Raw genomic sequence first — 26,795 nt, 5'->3', positions numbered from 1 at the left:
GGGGGATTAAAGCTGTGAGCTCCCGCCACAAATCTCAGCCTGAGGAAAGAGGGCAGGGGAAAGCAGCTGGGCCCAAGCTCCACCACAAAAGATCTCCAGCGAGTTGGGTCACTGTGCCTCAGTTTCCCCACATGGAGATGATGCTATTGCCACACAGGCCGCTGGCAAAGCGCTTGGAGACTGATTTCCACAAGGGTTCATTCCCGGGGAGTTGGAGCCCTGGGACATGGTTTGCTGATAATTCACCTCGACCTAAGACCTAAGGCACGAGTCAAAAATAGCTCCTGTGACTCACTGTGCCAAGAAGGCCAAAGGGTTTGAGACAGTGCCTCGGGGACACCTGGATATTTTCCTTAGGATAGGGAGGTGGTGAGGTGCCACCTCCGAGTTTCTGGCTCTTCAGGTCCCTGTGGTGAGCCCGGGCCCTGCTCCCCGGGTTATTTTCTCCTTGGTGCTCATCTGCCTTTCTCCAGCCGTGGCAGAAGTTTGGCTGTTGCTCATCTCCCATTCCCATAAAGGGACGTGTAAAACATAAATGTCCCTTTTGCTGCAGCTCCAGGCTCCCCTGGCTGGTCCTTCCTGCATTACCAAGCACCTTAGCTGGGGATGGATGTCTACAGAAAAGCACAGGTGTGATGAGTGCTGGCCCTTTGAAAGACTTCAGTCATCCGTGGGTTCCAGTGCTCCCAGAACTGGAGTTCCAAGAGCCTGAAATCTCCTCCTGGTCCTACTTAATTGGGGTTTTTTTTTGTTGTTTTTGATTTCTGCATTGTGGGTGCTTCGCCTGCTGACACAGGGGTGCAAGAAAAATTTGTGAAAGGGAGGTGGGAGAGCAGTGCTGCCTCTGAGTCACCTGCCAGTGGATAACTCCTGTGTTTTCATCCTCTCCTATCTTATCTGATGGCCCCAAACTGAAGGAGATATCCCCTCAGTGAGGAAAAACAAGGGGTGAAAAGGGCTCTTCTTTTGCCCAGGCCCTGAATACAATGGTGATGGGAAGCCTGGAGGGGAGAACATCACATATGCCATGATCCTTTCCCTGTGACAGAGACCTGGGACATGAGTCTGGTGGCTCCTGTCCTCCTGAAGGTGTTACTGCTCAGGAAGGCTGGTGCTCAGGGAGGCAAACATGCGCTGACCTTTTCCAGAGTGGCTTGGGACACAAATCTGGTGGCACTTAGACTTGTGAATGCATTGCTGCTCAGGACTGTTGGTGCACTGGGGAGCAAACACACCAGTCCAACACGCAGCCCTTGGACAGGACGCTCCCCTGGGCCAGCGGGATCTTGCTGGGGACGCTCCGGCTCTGTCCCGCGCCTGCAGCACGAGCCTGGGGTGACAAAATCACCAGCCACAGGCGGAAGCCAAGGGACTATCAGCACCCAGCTCCACATGGGACCTGCTGGGTTTTCTAAGAAACACCGCAACAGTCGCGAGAGCTTACGGGAAGGGTGGGCCGGGCCCGGCCCGCAGCGAGGCCGCGATAGTGTTCTGGTGGGGCTGGGGGCACAGTGGCCACGCGAGGGGCGAGGGGGCACCATGGGGTAGCAGGAGGTGTGGTGGAGAGGTTTGTGTTCGTGTAAGAGCAGCTTCCTGGATGGTCTTGAGGGGAAAAGAAAGAGAGGAGGGTAGATCCAAACCACATCTCAAAATAGGCCTAAACTTTGACGGCGTTCGGAGCTGTGCTTCCTGCTTCGAGCAGCCTCAAGGAGATGAAAGATGCAGCTGAGTGAAATAGGAAAAAAAAAAACCACCAAGAAAAAAAGAAAAAAGCAAAACAAATCAACTTAAAACTTTCTTCACCAAGGCAGAGACACAGACGTGATAGCAGGTCACTCCACAAGGCTGGGATGTGGCTCCGGGACCCCCCCTTCCCTCCTAGCAGCCCCATGGCTTGGAAAACAGGACAGGAGAGCCCAGGGTGAGCTGAGGAAGGGGACTGCTCACTGGACATAGGGATATTTAGGAAAAAATCCTGGAGCAAGCCAAGGAAAGGAGGGTTCTGTTGTGTCAGATCTGACCTGGGAACTTGCAAAGTCATCTATAGAAATAGAAAGCTGCCCCTTCTCTGGAATAGACAGCCCTGTGCATGCAGAAGCTGCTCCAGGTCACGCAGAAACAGAGCTCTAAAAATTCAACACATGTAAACTAATTAAAAAAAAAAAAAAAAAAAAAAAAACAAGATAAGAAAACACACAAACAAACATCCCTGAAGTGCTGCAGAGCTGGAAATGGGGTTTGACAGTTTGGAGGGTAAAAAACTCGACCGCTGCTGACTGATAGCGACTTCTCGTAATCTGCAGATCAGCTTCCTCTGCTCCCCTGCGTTGGCCGAGCTGGAGGTGGGGACAGCCCGCTGGCAGCTTCCTGCACCCACCAGCCCCCGGCATGCAACACCCAACAGAGCCGGAGCAACAGGATCTGCCTTACCAAAATTGAATTTGGCCGACAACATCCGGCGTTTCGTAAGGGCGCTTTGATGTTTGTTTACTTGCCAGCTCCAGCACATGCTCCGCACCAGCCTGTGGATGAATGGGAACGAAAAGGGCTCAGCACCTCTTTGATCTCACCCAGGAGAGCTGCCAGGAGCAGTCAGCTCTGGAAACACCCCGTGGAGGGATGGATCCGGCTGTCCCCGCGGTGCTTTTGACTGGCTGGTCCCAGTTCGTGCTGGGGTGGGATCTTTGGAGTCAAGTCTGGCTGCAGACAAGGTACCTGGAGTAGCCATGGTGTGGTCACTGGTACCCCACAAATCACAGCATATCCTCCATCCCACCCCGCAACAAAGGAATGTCTCCATCACAGCAAGTGTTTTCTTTTTATTTAAAACCGCATAAAAAAAATAAGATTTCTCAATTCCCCTGTACAACTTTAACTATTAACAAAACCCGCCGGCTACACACTTGGTTACAGGTACAGACTGGACAGTGCAGACAGCCTGGGCCAGCCCCCCCTCCCCAGCCCAAAAAACAAGACACCCGTGGAAAAAACCCAAATTCATCTGCAAACTGAGATCTGCACGTGGCAAAGAACAGCACCCACAACTATGTACACAGACAGCTGGGGAGAAGCAGTCACCCCACACCTCCACCAAACATCCAACAGAAACACGATGGGCCCGGGGATGGACACAGGACAGAAACAGAGGGAAAACCCGAATGGAAAACCGGGGGATCAGCAGCTGTAGAAGCAAGGCATGGGCTGGAAACCCACATGAATTATAAATAAATAAATAAGTTATTCTAGCGGCTAGAACACTTCCTTTAAAAAACAAACAAACAACAAATTTATGAAAATAAATTAACAAAAACTGGAAATGAGAAAAAAGGCAAAATGTTATCACTATTCACAACTGTACATCAAGCTTTGCTCCTGTAGAACTATGTACACATTTACAGCTGTTGGTTTGCATTGTTTGTGCATTCGTGAGGGCACAGAGAAGCAAAGAACCCCAGAAAACCCGTGTGGGATGGAGGCACAGGAGGCGAGGCATAACCCACTTGGTTCCCAAGCATCTTCTCACCTATTTCCTTTTTTAAAAGAGTAAAGGAACTATAGGCCCAGGCGAGTCTCAGAAAAGCAGCACTGTAGGAAAAGTCAAGTCTTTCCTCCAGTACAGCTCAGATCAAACAGAAGGCACACAAGCATGGGGACAGGGAGAAGGGACAGTAAGAAGGGACAGCCACTTTGCCACAGGCCCTGCCCTCCCCACAGTTTTCCCCCATTGAAGCTTTTCTTGCAGTCAGGTCATCCAATTCAGCAGGTCAAGATGACACTTGAGAGCCTCCAAAACCAGTCAAAAAAAAATTATTGGTAAAATCTCAGAAGAGACAAAGTCATTCAGATGGAGTCCAGGACAGCTGGCTTGGATGGTGGCTACTGGAACTTGGAAGAGCAGGTCCTCAGCCCAGCTCCAGGGCAAGATGTGCACGTTCCCATCTGAGAACATCTGAGGATCCTTGCTCATCGCTATGGTCAAGATGAAAAAGTCTGGTTTTCTTTGCTTCTTATGACCAGGAGCTGCATGCAGCTGTTACTTGTCAGGCTCCTGGATCAAACTGTGCAGGTGGATCTCAGCTGGTTCCAGGTGAATGTCCTGCAGCCAAGAATGGTTGAAAATGTCTTCCAACGACGGCCTGTCCGAGGGGCGCATGGACAAGCACCACTTGATGAGGTGCTGGCACTCTGGCAGAGACAGCAGCAGCAGGGTCAGTCAGAGCAGGCTCCCGTCCACCCTGTGCCACCGCCCAGTGCCCGAGCTGTGCCCAGCCCTCCCCATCCACCCTGTGCTTGGCAGCAGAGCAGGCTGGCAGCACATGTGCCACCTCCTGCAGCCACCCAGGGCACATGAGGGCCCTTCCCTGCTGCCTCCCCCAGCCCATCACCCCCGAGCCGGGTACCCACCGAGAGAGATGCGCCGTCGGAAGAAGAGCTGGCCCCGGATGATGTCCTCGTCCTGCTCGAAGGGGACGTCCCCACACACCATGTTGTAGAGCAGGACGCCCAGCGACCAGATGGTGGCTGAGTGGCCGTGGTAGCGGTGGAAGCGGATCCACTCCGGGGGGCTGTACACCCGCGTTCCTGCGGGACACGGGAGCTCATCAAGCCCTCGCCCGAGCATCCCTGGGCGTCGCTGGCACCCGGCGTGACCCGCCCGCCTTCCCGCCAGCACGTGACTCTTGTTTACAAACTTTGGGTTGTAAAAGGGAAACGCCGGTGCCAGAAGAGGGCAGCAGGGCCCGGGGAAGGCCCGGCCGTTACACGCGAGGAAAAAACCCACCTACGGGTGGGGAAAAACCACGCCTTTCCCCCCCTCCGCGCAATGGCAAAAAAAAAATTAAAATTATAAACCAAGGCAAACAAGGGGAGAGGAGAAGCCCCAGCCCTTCCGCACCTGTAAAGCAACCCGGCTGGTGCTCGCGTTTTGCAAACCCCCCCTCTGCTCCCCCACAACCAAAGTGTTTTTGTCATGCTGGCTTCCCCCGCCCCAGCCCGAGTCAGGCTGGGTGACGGAGGCTGTCAGCAGGGCCGGGAGCCGGCTCCCGTTTCACAACATCCTCCCCGTGCCAAACAGCAACTTGGCAGCAGCTGCAGAATTCATGCCGCCCCCCCCGCCACGGGGAAACCTCCGGAGCCCGGCCCGGCCGCGCAACGCCCGGCACCGGGAGCGCACCCGGCTTTGGGCTCACCGTCAAACTGCGTGTAGAGCGTGTCCTTGAGGAAGGTGCCGGAGCCGAAGTCGATGAGCTTGAGCTCGCCCGTGGCCAGGTCGAGCAAGATGTTCTCGTCCTTGATGTCGCGGTGCAGGACGCCGCAGTTGTTGCAGTGCCGCACGGCCTCCAGCACCTGGCGGAACAGCCCCCGCGCCATCTCCTCCGGCAGGAACCCCCGCTCCGTGATGAAGTCAAAGAGGTCCTGCGACGACTCCGGACGCTCCATCACCACCACGAAGCTGTCCGGGAGCTCGAACCAGTCCAGGAGCTGGATGACGCCGTGGAAGCCAGAGCCCACCTTGTTCAGAAGCACGATCTCCAGAGGCACACGGCTGCCGCTGGGCTGCGGGGAAACCACGCTGCCATCAGCGGGGCTCAGCGAGCCTCGCCCGCGGCAAGCCCTGGTGTCCCCATCCCCGCACCCACCGGTCGCGGGCATCCCCCCGCCCAGGGGATGCTCCGGTGTCTCCCTGCCCGCTCCCATCGGTCCTGGGCATCCCGGTGTCCTCCCGCCCGCCCCCATCGGCGCTAGGCATTCCCCGGCCCGGGCTGCGCCGCGTCCCCCGGTGACCCCACAGCCGCTCCCCCCGCGCCGTCCCGGTTTCCACCCTCCCGCGTCTCCGCTCATCCCCGCCCGTCACGCCTCGGGTTCTCCCGCTGGCCGCGCTCACTCACCAGCTCGCCCCACTGCGAGATGCGGTCCCGGGCCACGCGTTTGATCGCCACCTGCGAGCCAAGGGGAACGGCGGCATGAGCTCGGCGCCCGCCCCGCCGAGCCCCCTCCTGCTCCGCCCGCCGCCGGCCCCGCCACTTACCGGGGCGCCGTCCGAGAGGCGGATCCCCGAGTAAACGCTGCCGAAGCCGCCGCTCCCCAGCAACGGGCCCACCCGGTACAGCTGCTCCAGCGGCTCCTTCTCCTTCCCTGTGGACGAGACCCGCCCGTCAGCGCTCCGCCCGCTGCCCCGGCCGGCCCGGAGCCGGGACGGGCACCCCCGGGACGGGCGTCCCTGACCTGGCTGTAGCTTGGCGGGGTGCAGCTCCCCGGCGGTCCCGGAGCGGAGATGCGCCAGCGAGGTGATTTTGGAGAGCAGCATCCCGGTGGCGGGGCCGGCGGCGGCACCTGCGGCTCCGCGCCGGGCAGGGCAGGGCTGTGAGGGCGGCGCGCGCGGGGCGGGAGCGGGCGGGGAGCGCGCGCGAGCGGCCGCTCCGCGCGAGGCCCGGCCGCGTGTGGCGCGCGGCCCCTGCCGGCCCCGCGAGCCGCAGGGGCCGGGGGCGGGGCCGCACGCCCCGACAGGCGGGGCTGCGGCGCGGGGCCACGCCCCCTCCGGCGCCCGGCGGCCAATGGGGGGCGGGCGCGGCGGCGGCGCGCGCGGGCCGCGCGGTCACGGGGCCCCGCCCCCGCCCCGCCCCGCCGCGCCGCTGGCGCTTCCCGCGAACCGCGGCCGGCGCGCCCCGCGCCGCCCCGCCGCTGCACCCCCTGCGCCCGAACTTCTCCCCTTTCCAGTAACAGTGGCCATGTGGCCCTTCCAGCTGCGGACTCCTCACTAACATCCTTATTTTTTACGTTCCCGCCCCCCCCCCCCCCCCACCGTGTCTTTTTTCCGCAGAAGTCGCTGGCTGAGATGCCTCCCCGAGTTCCAGAGATAAGATAAATAATTTACTGGATGGAGATCTCTGATTACTCACTCTATTAGCATTTAGAGCAAAGAGCTCCAGCCACTGGGAGCTGAATTATTCCAGACAAAGCCCATCTGGGCTCCTGCTCCTAAGCAAGACCGAAGAGTTCCTGGCATCCCACACATACTTGTGGGATGAATTGCATGAAATCGAATGGGGTTTACTGGAAATACTTGTGAGATCCTGTCCCGTTTAGTGTTAAAAAAAAAGGATTAAATAGAACCAAGATGCACCCCCAAAATGGGGTTTGGAGCTGCGGCCCAACCCTCGCAGTGGCCGGGAAGGACTCGCCACCACCACTGCCGCTTTTAGATTTACCCAGAACGTGACACATCCTCTTTCAGGACCTGAGCCAAACAAAAACTGGAAAATCTACCTTCCGTTTTACCCAGAAAGTGACATTTTTGTTTAGGGAAAAGTGTGGAGAATCTGATGCAGCGCTTCCATTCCTCTTTGTTTAAAATATATAATTATTTAAAAATTTTTTCAATATATCGTTGTTGCAATGCGAGGTGATGCAAGCTGAGAGTGGGGCAGAGGGGCAGGCAGCGCCTTTCTCCTGCCTTATTCCCACCCGACGCCAGGGCATATTTGGGACAACTGGTTCTGCCAGTCGCTGCTCAGCCGTGGGATGAGGTGACTTAGCATTTGGCCCCGAACTCATTATCAAATTCTTTGCCAGGATGATGAAAGGCACCGAAGGAGCTGCCCTGGAAACCTGTTGACAAACAGCGTTCGCCCGGAGCGGCCGGGCTTTCCCGGGGGCTGCCTGTCCCTGACTCCTCGGGAGAAGCAGCTCTGCCCAAACCTGCTCATTAGCGTCGGAGGGAGCAGCGTGGCCTGCAACCGGGATGAGCTGGGGCCCAAATCATCCTCGTGCGTAAACCTGCCCAGCTGCTCCTTTGCCCCTGAGTCAGCGGCCGTCTCTTCCTGCTGGCACGCAGGGGTTGGGTCCCCTTGGACCGGGGAAACCCCTCCTGGCAGCCGAGGGGAGCTCCCTGCTCCGTGGCCTGGCCGCGTGGAGCTGCGAGGCAGCCACGCTTCCCGGCCAGATCCATCTCTTTCCAGATTAACCCACCCAGGTGCATTCCTGTTCCCGAAATGACCCCAAAGCAGGGCCAGGAGTCACCCTCAGCCCTTTCCACATGCTCACCTTCCCCCTGCCAGCCCGGGCGAGGCCATGGGGATGTGTCACACATTCAAACTGAAATGAAACAAACCCCATCCTGTTGCTCTCACCCACTTGGCCCTCATCCCTGGGGATCCCTTCTTTGCCCAGCCCTCTTCCCCTGGCACGAAAGCCGCCGAGGATGGTGGGTGCAGGGGAGCAGCCCACATCCACAGCACGCCCTGCCCTTGCAGGGACACGGGGATGTCCTGCGGGTCCTGCCCCTGTCCATCCCTGGAGCAGCCCCAGTTCTTGCCCTGAGCCCTCGGGGAGCAGTTTGCAGCCCAGAGGAGACTGCGAGGCTTGCAAGGAGGAAAAACCCAAACAGGGCCATGCCTGGGGAGAGACAGGACCCTGGGGTGGCATATGGAGCTGATGGCAGGTCTGGGGGAGAGGAGCTCCCAGCAGACATCAAAAGATCGGTTCTGAGCCCTGCAAACAATCCCGGCAGCTTTCAGGCTCTTCAGCGGCATTCCAGTCTAACCGGGGCTGCCTTGCATGATAATCAGGCTTAATTACTGCTTTATCGCTTGATTGCTGTGCTGGGCCCTTGGAGCTGCAGTGTTGCTTTCGCAGTTTACTTTTTGTATTTCTTCCCCCTCGCCTTCCCCGCCAGCACAATTAGCAAATGGGTGAAAACGGGGAGGGCCAGGGCGGTACCCAGCAAGGAGAGAGAGGCTCCCCAGGAAGGCCTGGGGTGAGGGGTTAGCATTCAGGTTTGCACTGATGTCCTGGAACAAAACAGCAAGGTCAATGCCCCGCCGGGAGCGCGGGGAGAAGCCCCGCGAGCATCCCCCGGCGGATGCGGGGCCGGGAGGATGCGGGACTGGGAGGATGCGGGACTGGGAGGATGCAGGAGCAGGAGGATGCGGGATCGGGAGGATACGGAGCCGGGAGGATGCCGAGCTGGGAGGATGCGGGGCCGGGAAGATGCAGGGGCAAGGAGGATGCGGGAGCGGGAGGATGCGGGATTGGGAGGATGCAGGGTCGAGAGGATGCGGGGCCGGGAAGATGCGGGATTAGGAGGATGCGGGATTAGGAGGATGCGGGGCCAGGAGCGCCGTGGCACACGAGGACCGTGGCTCTCCACCAGCAGCTTTGAGACACTGCGTGACCTTGGCTGAGTCTGCCCGTGGCTCCCGCGCCTCCCCCGGCTCCCGCGGCTCGGGCTCGGTCACCGGCTGGCCCAGGGCGTGGGGCAAAGCCCGGCACCGACCTGCGGGTCCCCGGGGGAAGCCCGAACCCTTCCTCATCTCTTCCCGATGCACCCGGCCCTGATAGAACCCGGAAAAAGGGGATTTGAGGCATCTCAGCAATGCCCACTCCCCCACGAGGAGGGCACCGAGCCCTTTGCCCACCCAGGGCTTCTCCCAGCCTGGCAGTGGGAGCCCTGAGGGTAGTTGGGGAGTGAGGATGTTCCCACCTACCCGCAGTGAGCAATCCCCGGTGGCAGAAGCCGGGCAGCGGGCACTGCCCTCACCCAGCAGTGTGTGCCACGCGGGGTGCTCAAAGTCACCCCACAGCCGCAGCAAGGTGCTCTGGGGTCTCACACGTGGAATCCAATAAAACGTGTGCGTGTTCCTCGTGTGGCAGTGCGGGTCGGGGACATCCCTCAGGATGAGACTGATCCCGGGGTGCAGTGTCCCCCCGAGGGAGAGAGGAGGGCTGGGCTCCCGTGGGTTTGGATCATGAGTGCTGGGAGCCACTGAGGCACAGGGTGCTGCTTTCCCTCCCCTCCTCATCCTCAGGGTCCCCCCAGACCCAGCTGGGACCACAAGGCAGCGGTGACAGCTTGGGAGCCACACCCCACATCCTGGGGCACAGGGAGGAGAAACATCCTGGCTGGACTTTTTGCTGCAGCTCCCCAAAAACCCCCTCAGCCAGCACCCAGTCCCAGGATTTTGGGTGTCAGCTCCCACTGGACAGTGATGGGACCTGAGAGTGGGACAGGAGATGCTGAGACCCATCCTGTTCCCTGGGCAGGAGCAGCCGTGGCAATTTCTTCTTAATAATTGTAAATTTTTGGGTTTTTTGTTTTGTTTTTGTTGTTGTTGTTGTTTTGTGGTTTTTTTGTTGTTTGTTTTTTTGTTTGTTTGTTTGTTTATTTGTTTTTTGTTTGGTTGGTTTGTTTTTTCTTTTCCTTTTTTTTGTGGTTTTGGGTTTTTTTGGAGTTTTTTTTTTGTATGTTGGCTTTTTCGCGGGCTTTTTGGGGCGAGGTGTGCGGGGAGGCGGCAGCATGGCTAATCTGCTTTGTGAATAGAGCCTCACGGGGGGCGGCGGAGGGGATCGGGGAGGTGGAAGGAGCCGCATATTTGGGATTCCATCATCTGGGTGGGCTCCTTCTCCCCAGACTCTCAGGATGTGGGAAATGGAAGATGAAAGGAGCTGCATTTCCAGCCTCTCGGGTTACAATGTCTAAAGCAGAAAAGGGTGGTTGGGGAAAGAAAGAGGAAAAAAAAAAAAAGAGTTGGAGGGGGGAGTGGGATGCTACAGGGAAACCTGGGTTGGGAAATGGCCCGGGTAGGTTGGGGCAGGGAAGGGGGCGGCTGGGGCCGAGCCGCTCGTGTTTCACATCACGTCAGGGCTGAGGAATTTCCTCTGCTCTGGGGGTGCCTCGCAGAGAAAAAGGGGGAGGCTTTAAGGTTAGCTGGGGATGAATAATAGCCAAGAGAGGGATTAGAAGTGTTACCCAGGGGCTGCTGTTTACAAGCAAACCCTCCTGCCGAGAGCAGCAGGGGAAAGTGGGATGCACCGGGGTGATGGTGGGGTGGTGGATGTGCCACCCACATCCCTTCCCCGAGAGCACAGCGGGGTGATCCCCCTCATCCCCCGAGAGATTTTCTCCCCAGCATCAGTGGGGTCCCAGCAGCCGGTCCCCGGCACATGTGGCGTGTCCTGGGTGCCCAGCCTGGTTTCCCCACGGTGTCCTCCTGGTTCCCACCCTTCTGTCACCCTGAGGTGCAGACACCCACAGCATCCCCGTGCACAGGCAGAATCCACGAGAGGGTTTGTGTCAGGTTTGTGTAACCCCCTGCAGAAAGAACAGGAGAAGGGATATAAGGAGTGGGGAGGGGGCACAGTGCCCCACTGGGGGCAGTGCCCGGGCCTGGGGCTTGTACCCTGCTGAGTGATGGGAGCAAACCCTGGGCCTGGGCATCTCCTGGCATCATCCCACCACCTCCTGAGCTGGAGCCCAGGTTTGGTACCAAAACACTTCATTTTCATTTCCCCTTTATTGTTATCCTGGGTGATGCAAGGTCAAGGTGGGGAGCAGTAAAGGGCACCACATTTCTCCTGTGTTATCCCATATCACCTTAGGATGGCTGGGAAGGGATTGTTGCAGGGTGGAAGAGCAGCCTCCAAGCTGGGCCCAGGGAAACTCTAGGATCCAACCCGGCTGTGCACCCTGGGATAATGACAGAGACGCTGGAATGTGCTCTGGGCAACTGGGCTCCACTTGCAGGGGCTGTGTGCTAGGGACAGGCTGTTCTCCCTGATTTAGTCCGGGGAAACTGAGGCACGGGGAGGGGCCAGGAAGCCCCTGTGAGGCTGCAGTGGGGAAATTGGCAAATTCCACCCCAGAAAGGGGATGAAAGAGCAGGGGAAGACTGGAATCAGCTGGGTGCTGTTTGGAAGAGGCTGAGCTGGTGCACCCGCACTGTTGGCCACTGGTGAGACCTCGTGCCCAGGTGAGCCCCCCGACCTGCCTGGGGGCTTGGACCTGGCCCAGTGACAGCACCAGGGACTGGCACCACTGGGGGGACACAAAATTCATCCATGGCCGAGGCTCCTGCTGAGCGCAGCCCCACCTGCCCCGCTTAACAGGTTTCTTCCTGCAGAGCATTTGCACAAAAAATCACTTTTGAATGGCCATAGAACAAGTGTTGGTGGCTAACTGCGGACAGGAGGGTGCTCAGCTCTCCTCTTCCCCCTCCACCCTGCAAAACCCTGCCTGTTCCCAGGTACATTCCTGGCATTGCTCCGTGCTGGAGTGCAGGGAGGGCCCTGACCCCCTGAGCATGGGAAAAATGCCTGTCTGCGTGCGGGAAAGGAGGTGCGAATAGTGCGGGGTGAGGAGGTCAGCCGGGAAATCCCTTTCATCTCCTGCCGGGCCTTTGCCGACACGCGGCCGGGGAGCGCGTGGGGAGGGCAGGAGAGGTTTTTGTCTGCAGCTGGAAAAGAGGAGCCCCCCGAGAGGCTCCTGCAGGGATGGATGCTGGTTCCAAGCTGGAGGAGGCTGAATCCCCGCGTGGGGTGGAGGGTGTGGAGGTGGGCTGGCCAGGTCACAGCAGAACCCCCGGCATGGGCGGTGGGTGTGGAGTTTGTCCCCTTGTGCAGCTCAGCGGTCACCAGACCCTGCCACACGCGGGGGCGAGGGGGCAGAGGGGCACCCCCACACCCCACAACGCCCAGGGCACACAGGTACCAGCTCCCAGGTCAGCCTGTTGGTGACACGGAGGTTCCTGGGTACAGGTCACTGTCCCAGAGTCACCCCAGAGAGCTCCGAGTGCCAGAGTGACCCGGACTGGTGCTGATCAATCCTGGAGAGATCCCAGTGGAAACCCATCCCCATCTCAGACCTGACACTGCTGCAAAGGCTGGGCCTGACTCTGCACCTGGCTGCTGCAGCAGGAAAAAGTCTCCTGGCACGAGCACAAAAAAGGCAGGTCTTGCCCTCCCTGTTTGGCAAAAACCTCCTGAGTGGAGGAGAGGGGGGGAGCCCCTGAGGAGCCCATGAGATTCTGGGACCATCCCATCCTCTGCCACAGACCCGCTGCATTCTGTCCCTCCTCTCTATCTCTACATCCCATCCGGACAATTACAAACGTCTCCCTGCGGTTTGAACTCCTCCATCTCCCTCCCAGCAGCACGCCCCGGGCCATCGTCATCGTCATCATCATCATCATCATCGCTGTCACCTGCCCTTGTTGGCCAAAGGAGGAGTCCCAGCGCAGCCCGGCCCCGTGCCGAGCCGGATCCAGGCTGGCTTCCAGGAATCGGGGCTGTGGCGGGCGGCTCTGCGTGACACCTGGTGCCTGGGGTGGCATCGCTTGTCCTGATGTGCTCAGCTCCTGATCCACCCTTTTCCTAAAGCACCCACTGCTCCGTGGGACTCGCCTCTCCCCAGGGGTTGCCACTGCCTTTCCCCAGCGTGGGACGAGGGCTTCTCCTGCCTGCACAAAGCAGATGGTAAAACACGGACTAACGAGATCAGAGATTAATCTGCACTTTGCTTCCAAATCTCATAATCATGTAATTATTCCCAGTATCGGGGAGGAGCAGGCTTCAGGCTCCTGCTTCCTCCTGGGCCACTTTGCATGGCGGGATGGTGTCAGGGGTGGGATCCTGCCTTGCTGCTGCTGCAGGGCACCAGTTACTGAGGTGGGACTGCCCAGTGTCCTACTGGTTTAGGCTCTCCAGTGTTGTAACTCCAGCTCAGAGTCCAGTGCGAGGTGTTGGGAGAGGCCCAGGCATGTGGGAGCAGCAGCTCCCCATCACACCCCACATTCCCGTCCAGCCTTGCTCCAGGGTTAGGGATTATCCACTTTGTGCTGGGGCAGCCCAGCGAGAAACACATCCCAGAGCGCCTCCCCACACCCCTGGCACGGTGCAGGAGCAAAGCCAGCCCAGTGACTCCCAGTTCCTACCAGTAAGAGTCCCTGGGGTGGAACTGGGCTACTGCTGGTGGATGCTGCTCTGTACCCGGCACAGGGTCAGGAACTGGGCTACTGCTGATGGAACTGGGCTACTGCTGATGGAACTGGGCTACTGCTGATGGAACTGGGCTACTGCTGATGGATGCTGCTCTGTACCCAGCACAGGAGTCAGGTGGCATCAGCACCATCCACTGCTGCCCCAGCACTGTCTCTTGCTTTTGTGGGAGAGGAAACGGGGGCAAAATCCTGCTTTTAGGGCAGCATGTGTGGCCATTGGCTCCGAATTCCTGGGTGGCCGTGGCAGGGCCCCATTATCAGCAGGCTGGGGCTGTTTGCTGGAAAAGGGCGGCAGCGGGGCTGGGTGACCCCACACTTCCTTCCTTTCCTGGAAGCCGCTGGCTGCAAGCGTGACGCCCGCGCTCCGATAACCAGCTGCTTTCACAACACGGGCACAGGGCTGGGGCCGGGCTCACTCCCTGCTCTGTCACCATCCTTCCCGCCCAGCTTCCATCCCCTGCCTTCCCTGCCTCAGTTTCCCCCCTTTCCAAAGTGGGAACACAGTCTTGAATACTGCAAGAGTGAGGGTTAGTGAGGTGGATATGTGGATATGGATATGCACACTGCAAGATGTAATACAATGGATTTGGCCTCAGCCTCACTGTGCATCCATCCGTCCATCCATCCATCCCCCATCCATCCATCCATCCATCCATCCAGTAGTGAGGGATGTGCAGGAGGCTCCCTTTGCAGGACTGGGGGAGTGAGGAGAAGTGGGGGCTCCTTCACCACCTTGGGAGCGCCCAGGAAAGGGCTCCTGAGCTGTGCTGAACCACGGAGCTGCACTTGTGGCCGTGCACTCTCTGGTCTCCCTGTTCCATGGGTGGATGGAGAACCTCAGTGCAAGGTGCAGGATGGGACAGGAGTGGGCTGGGGGGTTCTTGGTCCCCCTGTGCCCAGGGCAGAGCAGCCCTGAGCAATGACAGCTGCCTTTGGAGGGGAGTGGCAGGCAGGGTCTGCCTCAGTCAGGTGTACCCAGCACGGTCCCCTCCCTGTGTGGTGACAGGTCCCTGCGCGCTGCAGGAGCCACCGCCATGGGTCAGGGAGGGACGGGCTGAGGGGGAAACTGAGGCAGTGGTGGGAACGCCATGACTTGCCTGAACCCTCCTGGAAAGGGACCCAGCAGTCCTGCCTGCTCCCTGGACACTGCTGGTTTGCAGCTCTGGGAGCTGCGTGGAGCCAGGCTGGTGCTAACAGGGTTTGCCTGTGGGCTTGGAAACCTGGCAGGGGCTGGTGCTCAAATCCTCCCAAGCCCCACTGGGATCCACTCTGCACTACCCTGTGCAGGGGCAAAGGATCACCATCAGGCTCTGGGGTTCAGGGTCCTCCCTGCGAGGCTGGTATGGCCGAGCTGGGCTCCTTGGCCCGTCCAAGGAGGAAGTTTGCAGGGTGGATTCCAGCAGACAGGTAAACAGCAGCCAGATGGGACCCAGATACCTGCCCAGAGCCACCCGCCGAGCTGGGTTTGCACAGCCCCGGTGTGTATTTGCTCTAGGGAGGGCTTTTCCTTCTGCTGGACGTCAGCAGCAGTGCCAGGACGTCACCCCAGCAGCCCTGGCCGGGTGCCTGCATCCGGGGTGCTGCTGTGGCCAGCAGGGCTGGGAGGATGCACTGCTCACAGTGCCACTGACCCACAGCCTCACCTCCCACAGCCAGGTGCCAGCAGATGCCCAGGGCTCCTCTGGCATGGCCAAAAGGGCTGTGAATTCAGGTGCCAGGCCCTGGTCTCACTGGAACCCTTTGCAGCACAGCAGGGGTGAGGGGTTGCTGCTGACTCGCCCGGCTCAGGCAGCAGAGGTGGCTGGCAGAGGGTTCCAGGCATGCCCTGGCACACGTGCTGGAGCACCTCTCACCCAGCCCTGGTCTGCAGTGCCACCAGGAAGCTCCCGGCCCTGGTTGGGAGATCCTGTCTTGGCTCATCCAGCTTGCTCAGCTCACCCTTCTGCTGCCACACCCAGCCTTCCCTGCTCCCGGAGGAAACTGAGGCACGGGGATGGCAGGATGGATGCAAGGACATGGAGTGAAGCTGGTGAGGGAAGGTCACCGAACATCACCCACCCATGGGACCACAGCACCCTCCATCCCGGGTGCTGCTGTGCAACCCAGCGCCCCGGGGCTGCATCGCTCCCAGCCAGTGGATGCTCCCGGGTTTCCATCACTCCCCCATCCCTGCAGGCCCGAGGTGGGACAGCTCTGGGGCTCAGTGCCCGCTGCAGCATCACCGCATTTCCCTGCCCTTCGCGGGGTGATGAATAATGCAGAGCCCAGCCCGGAGGGCTCCTCCTCGCTGCCGCGGGGCAGCACCCGCGGGAGGCTGCTCCCTTTGCCTGCCGGGCCACGGAGGGGAAACGCCGGGTCAGGACCCCGCCAGCGTGTTTACTGTGTCAGGAGAAGCCGTAAATTCACTTGCTTTAATTGAAAGCCGGTGCTGTGGGTTTGGCTTAATCCACCCTCCTCCTCCTCCTCCATTAGATAACGTCTCGCTGAAACCACTTTGCAAGCTCACGGCATTCCTGTGTGCTGAGCACCGGGCGGGCCACGGCCACCACGGGCCACGGCCACGCCGGGGGCTCGCGTGCCTCGGGCCACGCTGCTGCTGCCAGCTCCGGTCCCCGCACTCATCCTGCCCCGGTCCCGGCTGCGGAGAACTGACCCACTCGTGACATGAAACACGGGTGGCGACATAACAGGATGGCGGCAGGTGGTGGGATGTAGAACGATGCAGAATAGCGCTGGGGAAGCACCCTGAGGGAAGCCAGGAGCGGATTCAAAGGGCTGAAGCTGAAAAGATAAAGGGAAATTCTTTGGGTGGGGGGAAATCCAAGCAGTAGATGGGCTGGGATGGTCCCAAAAAGAGCTGCCGGGGAGAAGCAGTGGGAACCCTCTCATCTCTGTGCATCAGAGGGGTCAGCACTGCTTCTCCTCACCTCAGCAAAGGGAAACTGAGTCACAGAGCTGGACAGAGCTCGGAGTCGGGGCTGCACCGGGGCTGTTTGTGGCGGGCCCGTTCCTCCTCGGGGTTCTGCAGAAGTGGCAGAGCAGGAAGCGCCCAGGCCACAGAGAGGTCAGCAAAGATACTCCCGTGAGCTCTGTCCCCTGTCCCCATCCTCTCGGCCGGGGGGACCCCGCTGCCTCCCCCTGCCCCCGCGGGGCCGAGGAACGCCGGCATCTGGCGCGGGGGGAGCTTTGCTTTGCCAGCGGAGTTCAGGCAGCGGCCAGGCCCGGCCAGAGCCGTCGGGGTGTCCCGCGGCCGCCGCTGACCTGCGAGGAATGCTGTGAGTCACCGGGAAAGCATCCCAGACCGCCGGCCCCTCGCCGTGCCCCGTGCCGCTGCGAGCCCGGCCCCTCGGGCTTCGGGGTGCGCAGGGACACCCCGATACACCCCGATACACCCCGTAACACCCCGTAACACCCCGTTACAGCGGAGGCGCCCGGGGCACGGGCAGTGCCCACGCAGCCCGGGGTGAGCCCCGCCGCCATCCCCACGCTGCGGTCCGCCCGGCGCACGGCGCAGGCAGGGCAGGAGCGATCCCCAGCTCCAGACATGAACTCAGCTTCTCCGAGAGGGAAGAGGTGACGCGATGCCGCGAGGTCACCCGGGGCCGGGCCAGCCCGGCGCTCGGGGCTCTCCCGCTCGGCCACCGGCAGGGGAGGGGGGGATTCTCCCGGAGGCGGCTCCTGCTCCGGTCCTTCCCCCAAGGCAGCCGGTGTGTTTTAGACTTTATCAGCTCGCCGCAGATTCGTGACAGGCGTTGCAGAGGAGAGAATGGCTTTTCCCACTGGCGCCTTATCAAGGCGCTGAGCCTCGGACGCTGCATTGTTTCTGGTCGCGTTGTAAAATGCAAGAGGGCAAACGGCATTTCGGGGAAGAATTGCAAATTCCTGGAAGATTATCTGAGCATGGCACCTGCCCCTGGTGTGGGGCAGTGGGAGTTGGCATGGGGCTAGGAGTGGAAATCCCAGGAGGGGACAAATCCCAGAGCAGCCATCCCTCTGTGGGTGAACACCCAGAGCCTGCCCAGCTGTGTCCTCACCGTCTCCACAGCTGGATGCATCCTAACGGGGAGGAACGTTCTGTTTTTCAAAGAAGTCTCAGCTCTGGGCTTCTCCTGGGCCATGGGGAGACACTGGAGGCCACTGGCTGCAGTGGCAGCTGCGATGCTGAGCAGGGCACCTGCACTGGCTGCTCTCCTTGCTTCCGTGCAATAGAACACAGCGGGTTATTGAAGGGACGAGTGTGAGACAGAAGGAACCTGGTGCCACCTCCTGCCTGTCCCCAGCACTAGGGCAGGACACCCGGGAGGTGATGGAAAGGATCAGCTGGGGGCAGAAGGATGGTGACCTCCAGGGTGGTCACCACGCTGGGGTATCATAAAGGATGTGGTGCCCTCCCAGCAGCCAGAGCTCATCTCCCCTGCCTGGGCCATCTCTGTCGCCAAGGTGCCACTCCAAAAGCCGCTTCAGCACCTCATTCCTCCTGTGCTGCACCACTGCTCATCCTCCCAGGAGGAGCAAAGACCTGATGTTCTTGTGACACCTAATGGCAGTCGCTGTTATCAGGCGCGGTGCTCGCCCAGGAAGGCTCATCTCACCGCCGAGCTGCAGACCAAGGGATGCTCTGTTCCCAGTCCAGCCTGGTGTTCCTGGGCTTGGACAGGGCTCCAGAGGAGTCTGGGAGATGGAAACATCAGCCCTGGGAAAGACAAGCCCAGGAGTTGTTTTTCACCCATTCCTTACAGGAACACTGGCTGTGATGTGCCAGCATTTTGTCCTTTTGTCTCCTCCCAGGGACTTCTGAACCTGCTGACCACTTCCAACTCCCAGTGGTGCATGCAGAGCCAAGGAGAACCAGGCAGGTGTACAGACAGGAGAAGCTCCCGCTGTTGCTCCTCAGTCCCCTCCCAATGAGAGGGAGAGGCAGGACCTGCCCACAACCACAGCCCCGGAGATTGGAGGATCCACACCTGAACAGCACGCAGCAGTCCTGACTCCCCTGATGCTGCTGCTGGGGGAACGCCCTGATACATCCAGCCCTGTCCGTGGGGAGGAGGATGTGTGCCCTCAGATCACAGCAGCGAAACCTTGCATCAGGGCTTGCCACAAGGTTGCATCACCGAGGCTGGAAAGTCCTGGATCAGTCCTGAATCCATCACCAAAGGGATCAAACCCTTGGAGTTACCCTGGACCACCAAGGCCAGCCCCTGCTGTGTTGGGTCACATCCCTCACGTTCCTGTTTGCTCTGATCCTGCAGCGCTCCAGCCACTTTCCAAACCCTCATCCCAGCACACACAGCCTGGACCTGCAGCCCCTCAGACCCTGCTGGGGCCGTGGGGGCTACAAGACTCCCTTCCCCTGCTGGCAGAGCAGGATCCTGCCTCCAGAGCTGGTTATTTTCTTCTTGGTGCATCCATCCCAGCCCAGGGATTGGCATCCCAAGGGGCTGCGAGGTTCTTTGGCTCCCTACACCCTCCTTCTGCCGAGCCAGGAGCATCCAGGGTGCAGGGGGTGTGGGTGATGGACACAAGAGTTTCTGGGAATTTAGCTACCAGACCACAGGCCACACTCACCACTACTTCTGTTCCTGGGAAGAGAGGTGGCAGGGTCACAAGCAGCACCCATGGGTGGCTGCAGGCAGCACTACGAGCAGGATGGGGAAACTGAGGCACAGGGCAGGTACCTGGGCTGCCCGTGGTGTCATCACAGCTCTCTGAAGAAAACACAGCTACTGAAAGAGCCAGCAAGCCCAGGAGCTGCCCCTGGAGCTGGGAAAGCATCTTCTGGGCTGGTTCAGACTCCAGAGGATGCAGCCCCGGAGCCTCCTCACTGCCCCCCCTGAATTTCCACCCACCTTCAGGCTATTTTTCTTTACTGAAGTGCCTCTTTGCAGGGCGGCTGGCAGAGGGGGGCACTGGCTTTAAGTGTATTTGATGGATAATTCCTCATTACTCTAATGCATTTGCAAGCTGGGATAATTGATGGATGTTTAACAGGATGCGTTTCCGACAGTCGGCTGGAGAAATGGACTCCCATTACTCCGCAAACGTTTCTTTTTACCATTGAACTCCTTTGTTTCAATTGATCCTCGCCTTTCCCATCACTTGCTGCTCATTAATAATCCCCAAAGCAGCTGCTCCCCCACTCCAGCTCCTCCCAACCTGCGATGCCGGAGGCTTTAGCAGGGGTTTGCAAGCAGATCTGGGCATTGCTGCAGTTTTATAATAAACAAGATTTCTTTCCTCCCCAAAGTGAGGCAAAAGCTGAGCAGGAGCAAGGCAGGCAAGGCTGGGGTATTTCCCAGGTCCACCAGGGCGATACACGCTGCTGATCAGGGGGAATTTGGGGTGAGGAGGGGGAGGTGGCCGGTCCGCGGGGCTGAGCCGAGCCCAAGGGAGAGGTCGCCCTTTGGGGCTGGTATCAGCCCAAGCCAGGCTTGGAGCTGAGCCCTGCTCTGCCTGCAGAGCTTTTATCTGCAGCTCCCTCTGCTCAGGAAGGGCAGCCAGGGGTTATCAGCTCTGCCTGTCCCCCGAGCAGGCTCCGTTGCCACCCGCAGAGGGTCCCTGTGTCCCCACCCTGCAGAGCCCCTCGGGGGGCTGAGGTGGAGGGGAGCCCTTGCAGCAGGCTGGAGCAGCCTGGCTTCTCATTCCCCTGGGATTTCCTCAACAGAGCCCTTGGCATGGCTGTGGCAAACAGGGCTCCTTCCACTCCAGAGTCATCCTAGGCATGGCTGTGGTCCTGTCCCAAAGCTGGGGGCACTGAAGCCCCCGTGTGTTGGGAAGGATGGATAAATATAATTATTCATAAATAATACAGCCAGGATGAGAACAGTCCTCTGCTAGCTGGACAATGCCCCTGCCTATGGATGGGTCCAGGGGTCAAGTGGACTGTTCCATCTCACCCCCCAAAATGTACAGGTCACCCCACACCTGTATCCCTCCCCTAAAACATCAAGTGCCTGTAACCCCATTGGCCCAAGTCTTGTTCCAGCCCACCTTGAAGCCCCCTAATAAGGGGTCTCTGAGGGGCCAGACGCCCTCTTGGATCTTCCCCTCTCTTGGAACTCCCCTTTCTTGGAATCCCCACTCTCTTAGAACTTCCACCCTCTCCTGGAGCATCCTCTTTACCCCTGGTCTCTCCCCTCCCCATCCCCTCAGGTCTTGCCCCGTGCTGTGTCTGGCAGCTCAAAGCAGGACCTTTCTCCATCCCTAATAAACCTGATATCCCAAGAGCAGCCTGCAGAGATCCCTCATCTCCATTCATCCAAACCGTCCTAGAGCACAGCGCTCCCTACACCCATGTTCCAGGAGCCAGCAGTGCTCAGGGGATATCAAGGAACTTTTCCCCACCGTGCTGAACTGTTCCCACTACCAGTCCTGCTGCATCCCAAACCGAGGTGCTCCCCTGATGCTCCCCTGCACCCTCAGGCCAATGCTCCCACCTGTATCCCTGCTGCAGCTCCATCCTTGGCCACTCTCACCCTCCAGTCTGGGTTTGGAGCTCTCTTCCCCTCCATTCCCCAGACCTCCAGCCTTGCAGGACCACCCCTCACACCTTCACTTCTCCTTCCCAGTTCCCCCAGAGCTGCAGGTGGACCTGCAGCCTCATCTCTCACCCCCTGCCATCCCCCAGCCATGCACAGCACTGGGGCAGGAGCTTGCACTGCTGCTCACACCAGGCACTTGCCATGAGCTGACCCGACCCTGCAGCATCCTCTGTCCTTTTCCCATCCACACCTTGCCCAGGATGAGCCACAAGAGCAATGGCACAGGAGAAGAGCATCCATGGGCCTGTCTTAAGGTAGAATTTAAGAGGGGAAAAAAAAAAAGAGAGAAAAGAGAGAAAACCCCCAAATTTCATAGAGGAGAAAATCAGCTGTGGCTGCTCAGGGTTTACAGAGACCCGAGTGGGTGGAAAGAGGGGGATCAGGCTGGATTCAGCTCAGCTGGGGAGACAGGACAGGACAAGACTGTGAAAGCTGCAGGAGGGAGTGGCTGAGATGGAGTGTGGGGAACGGGAGATGTTCCTGCCCTGGGCTGCACTTGGGGGTCCCAAGGGACCCTGTCCCAGGGCACAGAGCCCACACTGCTGGGGCCAGTGAGACCAGCAAAACCCAAATGGCTGAACCATGGGACTGAGCCTCTGTGTTCCCCAAAACATGGGCTGCACCCCTTGCACCCAGAGCACACAGGCCTGGGGCCAAGGCTGATTGTCCCCAGATCCCCATGCCAGGGAGCAGCTGGCTGCAAACACTCCCTGCTCCTCTGCACAGCCTGGGGAGGCAATAAGCTGCTTTTGGGGGGCTCCCTGTCTCAGCTCAGGAGGGTCTGGGGTGACAGAGGAACCCACAGCCCGTGCCCACCATCCTCCACAGGATCAGCACCCTGAGAAGGGATGAGCTCCAGGGGCAGAGATGGATGAGGCCCCTCTTGCTGCAGACAAGGTGCTGAGCACGTGAGGGACAGAGGGACAGCAGGGACTGGGATTTGTCACTGCTCCCATAAAGCACATCCCAGGCAGGTGCCTAAACTGGGCTCATGTCCTGGAGATGCCCCCAGTGCCTCTGTAGCTGCCCCATGAACACCCCTGGTCTGTCCCTGCCCGTAATGGAGCATTTCTGAGTCAGGACAAGCAAAGCCTGGGCGCACCTGGGGGGTCCCAGAGAGCTGCCAAACACGGCTCTGATCCCCTCCCGAACTGCAGAGCTGGTCTTAAATCATCGCGGGAAGGCTGGTAAAAGCCTCAGTGCCTTCAAGCATGAAATACAAAGCACTCACCATCCCCTTTCAGCCTCTTCCCTGAGTGCCCGGCTCACCGCATGAAACCTTTTATATCCCCCCCTCCCCGTCTTCCCCCATCAGCCCGGAGAGCGCCGGCGCGCCGCCAGCAGCACAATCCCAAATTGCTCCCTTTATTAGGGGAAAAAAGAAAAGGAAGAAAACCGAAGCTTCGATTTCCTTTCTCACCTCTGAAATGGCCAGGGGGGGTGGGAGGCCAAAGTCACCCCAACCCCAACGCTGACCCCAACCCCAAACACACAAAGGGTTTGATTTTAAGGGGAAGGGAGCAGGGAGGCATTTTGCGGCGAGGGAGGGTGTGACTTGCAGATGAACGGCGGGGATGTGGAAAGACCCCGGCGGCTGGATCAGCCTCTGGCAGGGCTGGAAGCCACGAGGCACCGCAGCAGGAGGGTGATGGAGCCCGGTGATGCTCCCCGCCGGCAGGGATTGGATCGGGATGCACAATCCCACCGCAGTCCCAGGGGGACGGAGGCAGCCAAGGGTGCCTCAGGGTGCTGCCGAGCATCCTCCCTACACCCCGGGGTTGGGGAGGGCCCCGCGGGGCAGCGCAGATGGGGCTGGGGGGTGCAGGGTGTCCCCGGAGCCGGGTGCAGATGGCGCGGGGTGGCTCCTGTCGCGCTGCCATCAATCAGCGCCGGCTCCTCCGAGCGCGGCAGCGTCTCCGGGCTGTAAATCAGACCTGAACAAGGCTGAGGGTTTCTCTGCAAGACCTGGCCTCGCCGTTGCCATTCGCTCCGGTGACAGCGTCGCGACGGGCAGACCTCGTGTCCCCGCCGGCCCTGCAAAGGGCGCCCGGGGGCGTTTGAGAGAGGATGCTGAAGGTGCCACCTCTTGCTGTGGGGGAAAAGGGCCCAGAGGAGCATGAACGGCAGCTCCTGGCAGCCCGAACCCCTCCTCGGCCGTGTTTCTCCTGCCTCCCACCCTCCCGTGTGCTGCTGATGCAGCCCCAGCCACGCAGGTGTCTCCCCACCCGCTGGGCCCTGCTGGTGTTTGTAGGGGACAACAAGGCACCCACAGACCCTGCATGCCACCCCCTCCCTTCCCAGACCAGGGTTTGTCTGTGCAACACCAGGATTGGCCCCCAAGCTGCTCCAAGGAGAGGCTGGGATGGGGCAGGCCTCTCTGGGGAGCCCCTGGGTGTCCAGAGGCTCTTTGGTCTCTGGACTGTCACCTTGTCCCCATCCTGACAGGGCATGTGTCTGGGGGGGTTTCAATCCCCTCCTCCCCATTCTCCTCAGCATCCTCTGGGTGTGGTGCAGCCCAGAGTAGCAGAGCATCCTTCCCACGTGCTTTATTCTCCCTCCTAGTGCTGTAGATCCCCAGCAAGGCCGCTGCTGCTGAATTGTTTCATCTCTTTCCAAAATTTGCCCCCCTGGGAGCCAGCCCAGCCCTCAAACTGCGCCATGAAGGCATCTGCATGCCCTGCTGTGCCTGGTTTTGCTGGCATTGCTGCTTCACCCAAAGGCCCCACTCTGCCATCAGGGTTTGCTCTGCAGGGTTTCACTTTCCTGCCTCTGCTGCTTCTCTGTTCTGCACAGGTTTCTCCCATCGCCCTCAGGCTCCCTCTCGTCCATCCAAAGCTGGAGCACATTCCCTGCTCCCCGACAAAAGGCAGCCGGATCTGTTCCTTCCTTTCCGCGGGGGGAGAGCGGGTGAGCTCCCTGCCTCGGCTCATGTGAGCATCTTTCATCCCTGCAACCAGCGTGCTCACATTGGAGGAGCAATTCCTGCGTGACTCAGCCCTTTTGGCAAACACCCGATGGCTCCGGCCCCGTGCGCTCCCATCCCTGCCGAGCTGCCCCCGTTACCCCCCAGCCCTGCTCAGGGATCTGAGCTCAGGGCATCCCCAGCAGCAGCAGCAGCAGCTTTTTGGGGAGGCAGGGTGGGGGATGCAGCACACAGAGCATCCCTGAGGAGACCTTGGAGCCCCGGGGACAGCGATGCTCTCCGAGGGGCTGAGGTCCAGCATCCACCCGGCACATCCCGGGCTGGGGCTGCCAGCAAGCGCCCGGGAGCAGGGGAGGGCTGGGCGGCTGCGATTATTCAATCTGGAGCAACCCTGACCTGCTGACAAAGGCAAAGTTATTTTTAAAAAACAACCACTCAGCGAAATTCGCCTCTGCCTCTCGTCCTGCTGCTGCTGCCCGCCGCCGGGGAGAGATCCATCCCGGGAAACGCTGCCCTGGGATGCCCGACATGGGGTAGGAGCTCCACACCCTCCAGGCTCCCTCCCCGGGCCCCGCTGGCTTTTTGGGCAGTCGAATCTTCCACAGAGCCACGGGAGCATCTCAACCTGCTTCCCAGCACCATTTATAGCCCCACACACATGGTGAGCCTGGGGCACCCCGCATGCACCCCCCGGGGCTCCCCAAAGCATCTCCCTGCTCCTCCACAAGCAGCAGGATGGATTCTGAATGGCCCAGGGAGATTTTGGTGTCAGGGTGGTGCTCACTGCAGCAATGGCCGCGGTGCAGGGCCCGCAGCAGCGTGGAATCACCAGGATTGCAGGGTGGGAGTTGGGGCTCCCCCATCCTCCCTGCCCCCGCTCCGTCTGTGGGTCAGCAGCAGCCTCGGACTCAGCCTGTGCTGGGGGTTGATCTCTCCGTGCCAAGGCTGGTTGGCATCGGGGAGGGATGCAGCCAGAGGAGGGCTTGGTGTTTGCAAGGGAAGAGCTGGACCTGCTCCAAATTTCCAGGGTGAGAAAATCTCCCCAAGTCACGCTCCAGCTCCAAACAAATGCTCGGCTCCAGGGGCTGCCGATGATTCACCCGGGTGAGACCTCGGTGCTCCCACCTTGCAGCCGCCCCCTTTCCATCTGAGAGCTCCCAGGGAGGGTCAATTCCCAATTAAGGGGGGATGGCTCCAAGATTGCCTGGCTGTTGCCCAGGGCTGTGATCCCAGCCCCACTTGCCTTCACTCCCCCGAGGTGGCTGCGCTGCCCGGGAGCCCTCCTTCCCTTTTATTGCCACGAGGTGAATTAATACCCATTTCCTGAAGCTTTTATAGTTTCCTCCCAAATGGCTCTTACATCAGGGGCATATTGGGTTACAGCAAATACCAGCAGCAAGGAATGAGCCCAGGCTTTGCTGTTCCTAAAGCTGCCGGTGCATTTAGGGACCACCAGCCTCTGGTCCCTCTCCCCCCAGCCACTCCCTTCCCCCAGAGCCGCGTGGATGCTCCAGGCAACAAATGATTCCCTTGAGATGCTAGGAAACAACGAGGACTCTTGTGAACCTCTGCACGAGGAGCCCTGGGCTGGCTGAGCCCCTGGGGGGTGGGGATTTGGGGGTGGCCCCTGGTTTCGGGCTGGTTTCGGGGTGCCTGGTTTGGCTGCTGAGGCTCCTGTCTCCGTCTCGCTCCGAGCGCACGCACACCTCTTGGGCTGGTTACTGTAGAAACGAAATTAGCACGGGGAGGGAATGCAATCCCAGAGCTAATTAAGGTAATTACAGCTTCACACCAGCTGCTCACGAGGTCCAAGGACCTTCTGTAACTTGTGGAGGGGATCAGGCGCTCCGGGGGACTTTGAATTCCGATTCCCTGGGACCATGCGGCTTCCGTGGTGGTGGCACTTGTGTCACTCGCCAGTGTGACACTGAGCTGGGGGGATGCACAGTGCCAGATGTGCCTCCCAGATGTGCCGGCCCCATTGCAGCAGTGGGTTTCAGGCTGTGACTGGGGCCTGGGGGGTGTTTGGGGTCCCTGGGGAGCTGCTTTGGACGGGGATCAGTGCTGGGGGGCTGGCAGGAGGTGTTCTGTGAGCCCAGAGAATCCTGCTGGAGGTTGGACTTTACAGATGTGTCAACTTGGCTCTTCAGCTGGGGACATGCTGACCTGGCAGGGAGGGAAACTAGAGCTGGCCTGGAGTCCCCCTCCATCCCATGGGGACTGGCTGGGGCCGATGGGTGCAGGCAGTAGGGAGGTGGCAGGACCTGGAGCTGTTGGGTGTCAGGGTTGCTTGGGTGGGGTGCTGGAAAATGAGACTTCTGCTCCAGGCTTGGATGAGCCCACTGGAACCGGTTAGACACGCTGGGGATGGGGTGAATGACCACGAGGTGTGGCACAGGATCACCCCCAGCATCCAGGGGGGCAGGAGCATCCCCAGATCTCCCAGCCTCCTTTCACCAGGCAAAATGTTACCACCCAGCGGGCGCTTTCCCAAAACCCAGGGATTTTTGGAGCTGATTCCTGGCACTGGTTGAGACGGGAGGCAGGAGAACGTGGCCA

The 26,795-nt window shown here is 59.8% G+C and overlaps 1 protein-coding gene across 2 annotated transcripts; it reads right to left on the bottom strand.

Annotated features, from left to right (window-relative positions):
- Positions 1-2,804: 2,804 nt before the first annotated feature.
- Positions 2,805-6,322, bottom strand: PIM1 (Pim-1 proto-oncogene, serine/threonine kinase). Of its 2 annotated transcripts, XM_021535326.2 has the most exons (6): positions 6,226-6,322; positions 6,029-6,135; positions 5,889-5,939; positions 5,190-5,556; positions 4,405-4,581; positions 2,805-4,185 (listed from the first exon to the last, which is right to left on the bottom strand). In XM_021535326.2, the coding sequence occupies exons 1-6, from the start codon at positions 6,305-6,307 to the stop codon at positions 4,034-4,036; spliced, it is 936 nt and encodes a 311-aa protein (XP_021391001.1). In that variant the 5' UTR covers positions 6,308-6,322; the 3' UTR covers positions 2,805-4,033. The 2 variants fall into 2 exon arrangements, with proteins under 2 accessions (XP_021391001.1, XP_031362811.1); XM_031506951.1 differs by having other exon boundaries at positions 6,029-6,307.
- Positions 6,323-26,795: the final 20,473 nt, after the last annotated feature.

The sequence above is a fragment of the Lonchura striata genome, chromosome 30 (assembly GCF_046129695.1).
Source record: "Lonchura striata isolate bLonStr1 chromosome 30, bLonStr1.mat, whole genome shotgun sequence".
NCBI lineage: Eukaryota > Metazoa > Chordata > Aves > Passeriformes > Estrildidae > Lonchura > Lonchura striata.
Note: the sequence above shows the minus strand (reverse complement) of the source record. Positions and strands in the feature narration are given on the sequence as shown.

Coding starts and splice junctions, on each gene's coding strand:
- PIM1 (XM_031506951.1), bottom strand. CDS start 6,307: ATGCTGCTCTCCAAAATCACCTCGCTGGCGCATCTCCGCTCCGGGACC. Junction 5,557..5,888: donor TCTCGCAGTGGGGCGAGCTG/GTGAGTGAGCGC, acceptor GTTTCCCCGCAG/CCCAGCGGCAGCCGTGTGCC. Junction 4,582..5,189: donor GCTCTACACGCAGTTTGACG/GTGAGCCCAAAG, acceptor CGTGTCCCGCAG/GAACGCGGGTGTACAGCCCC.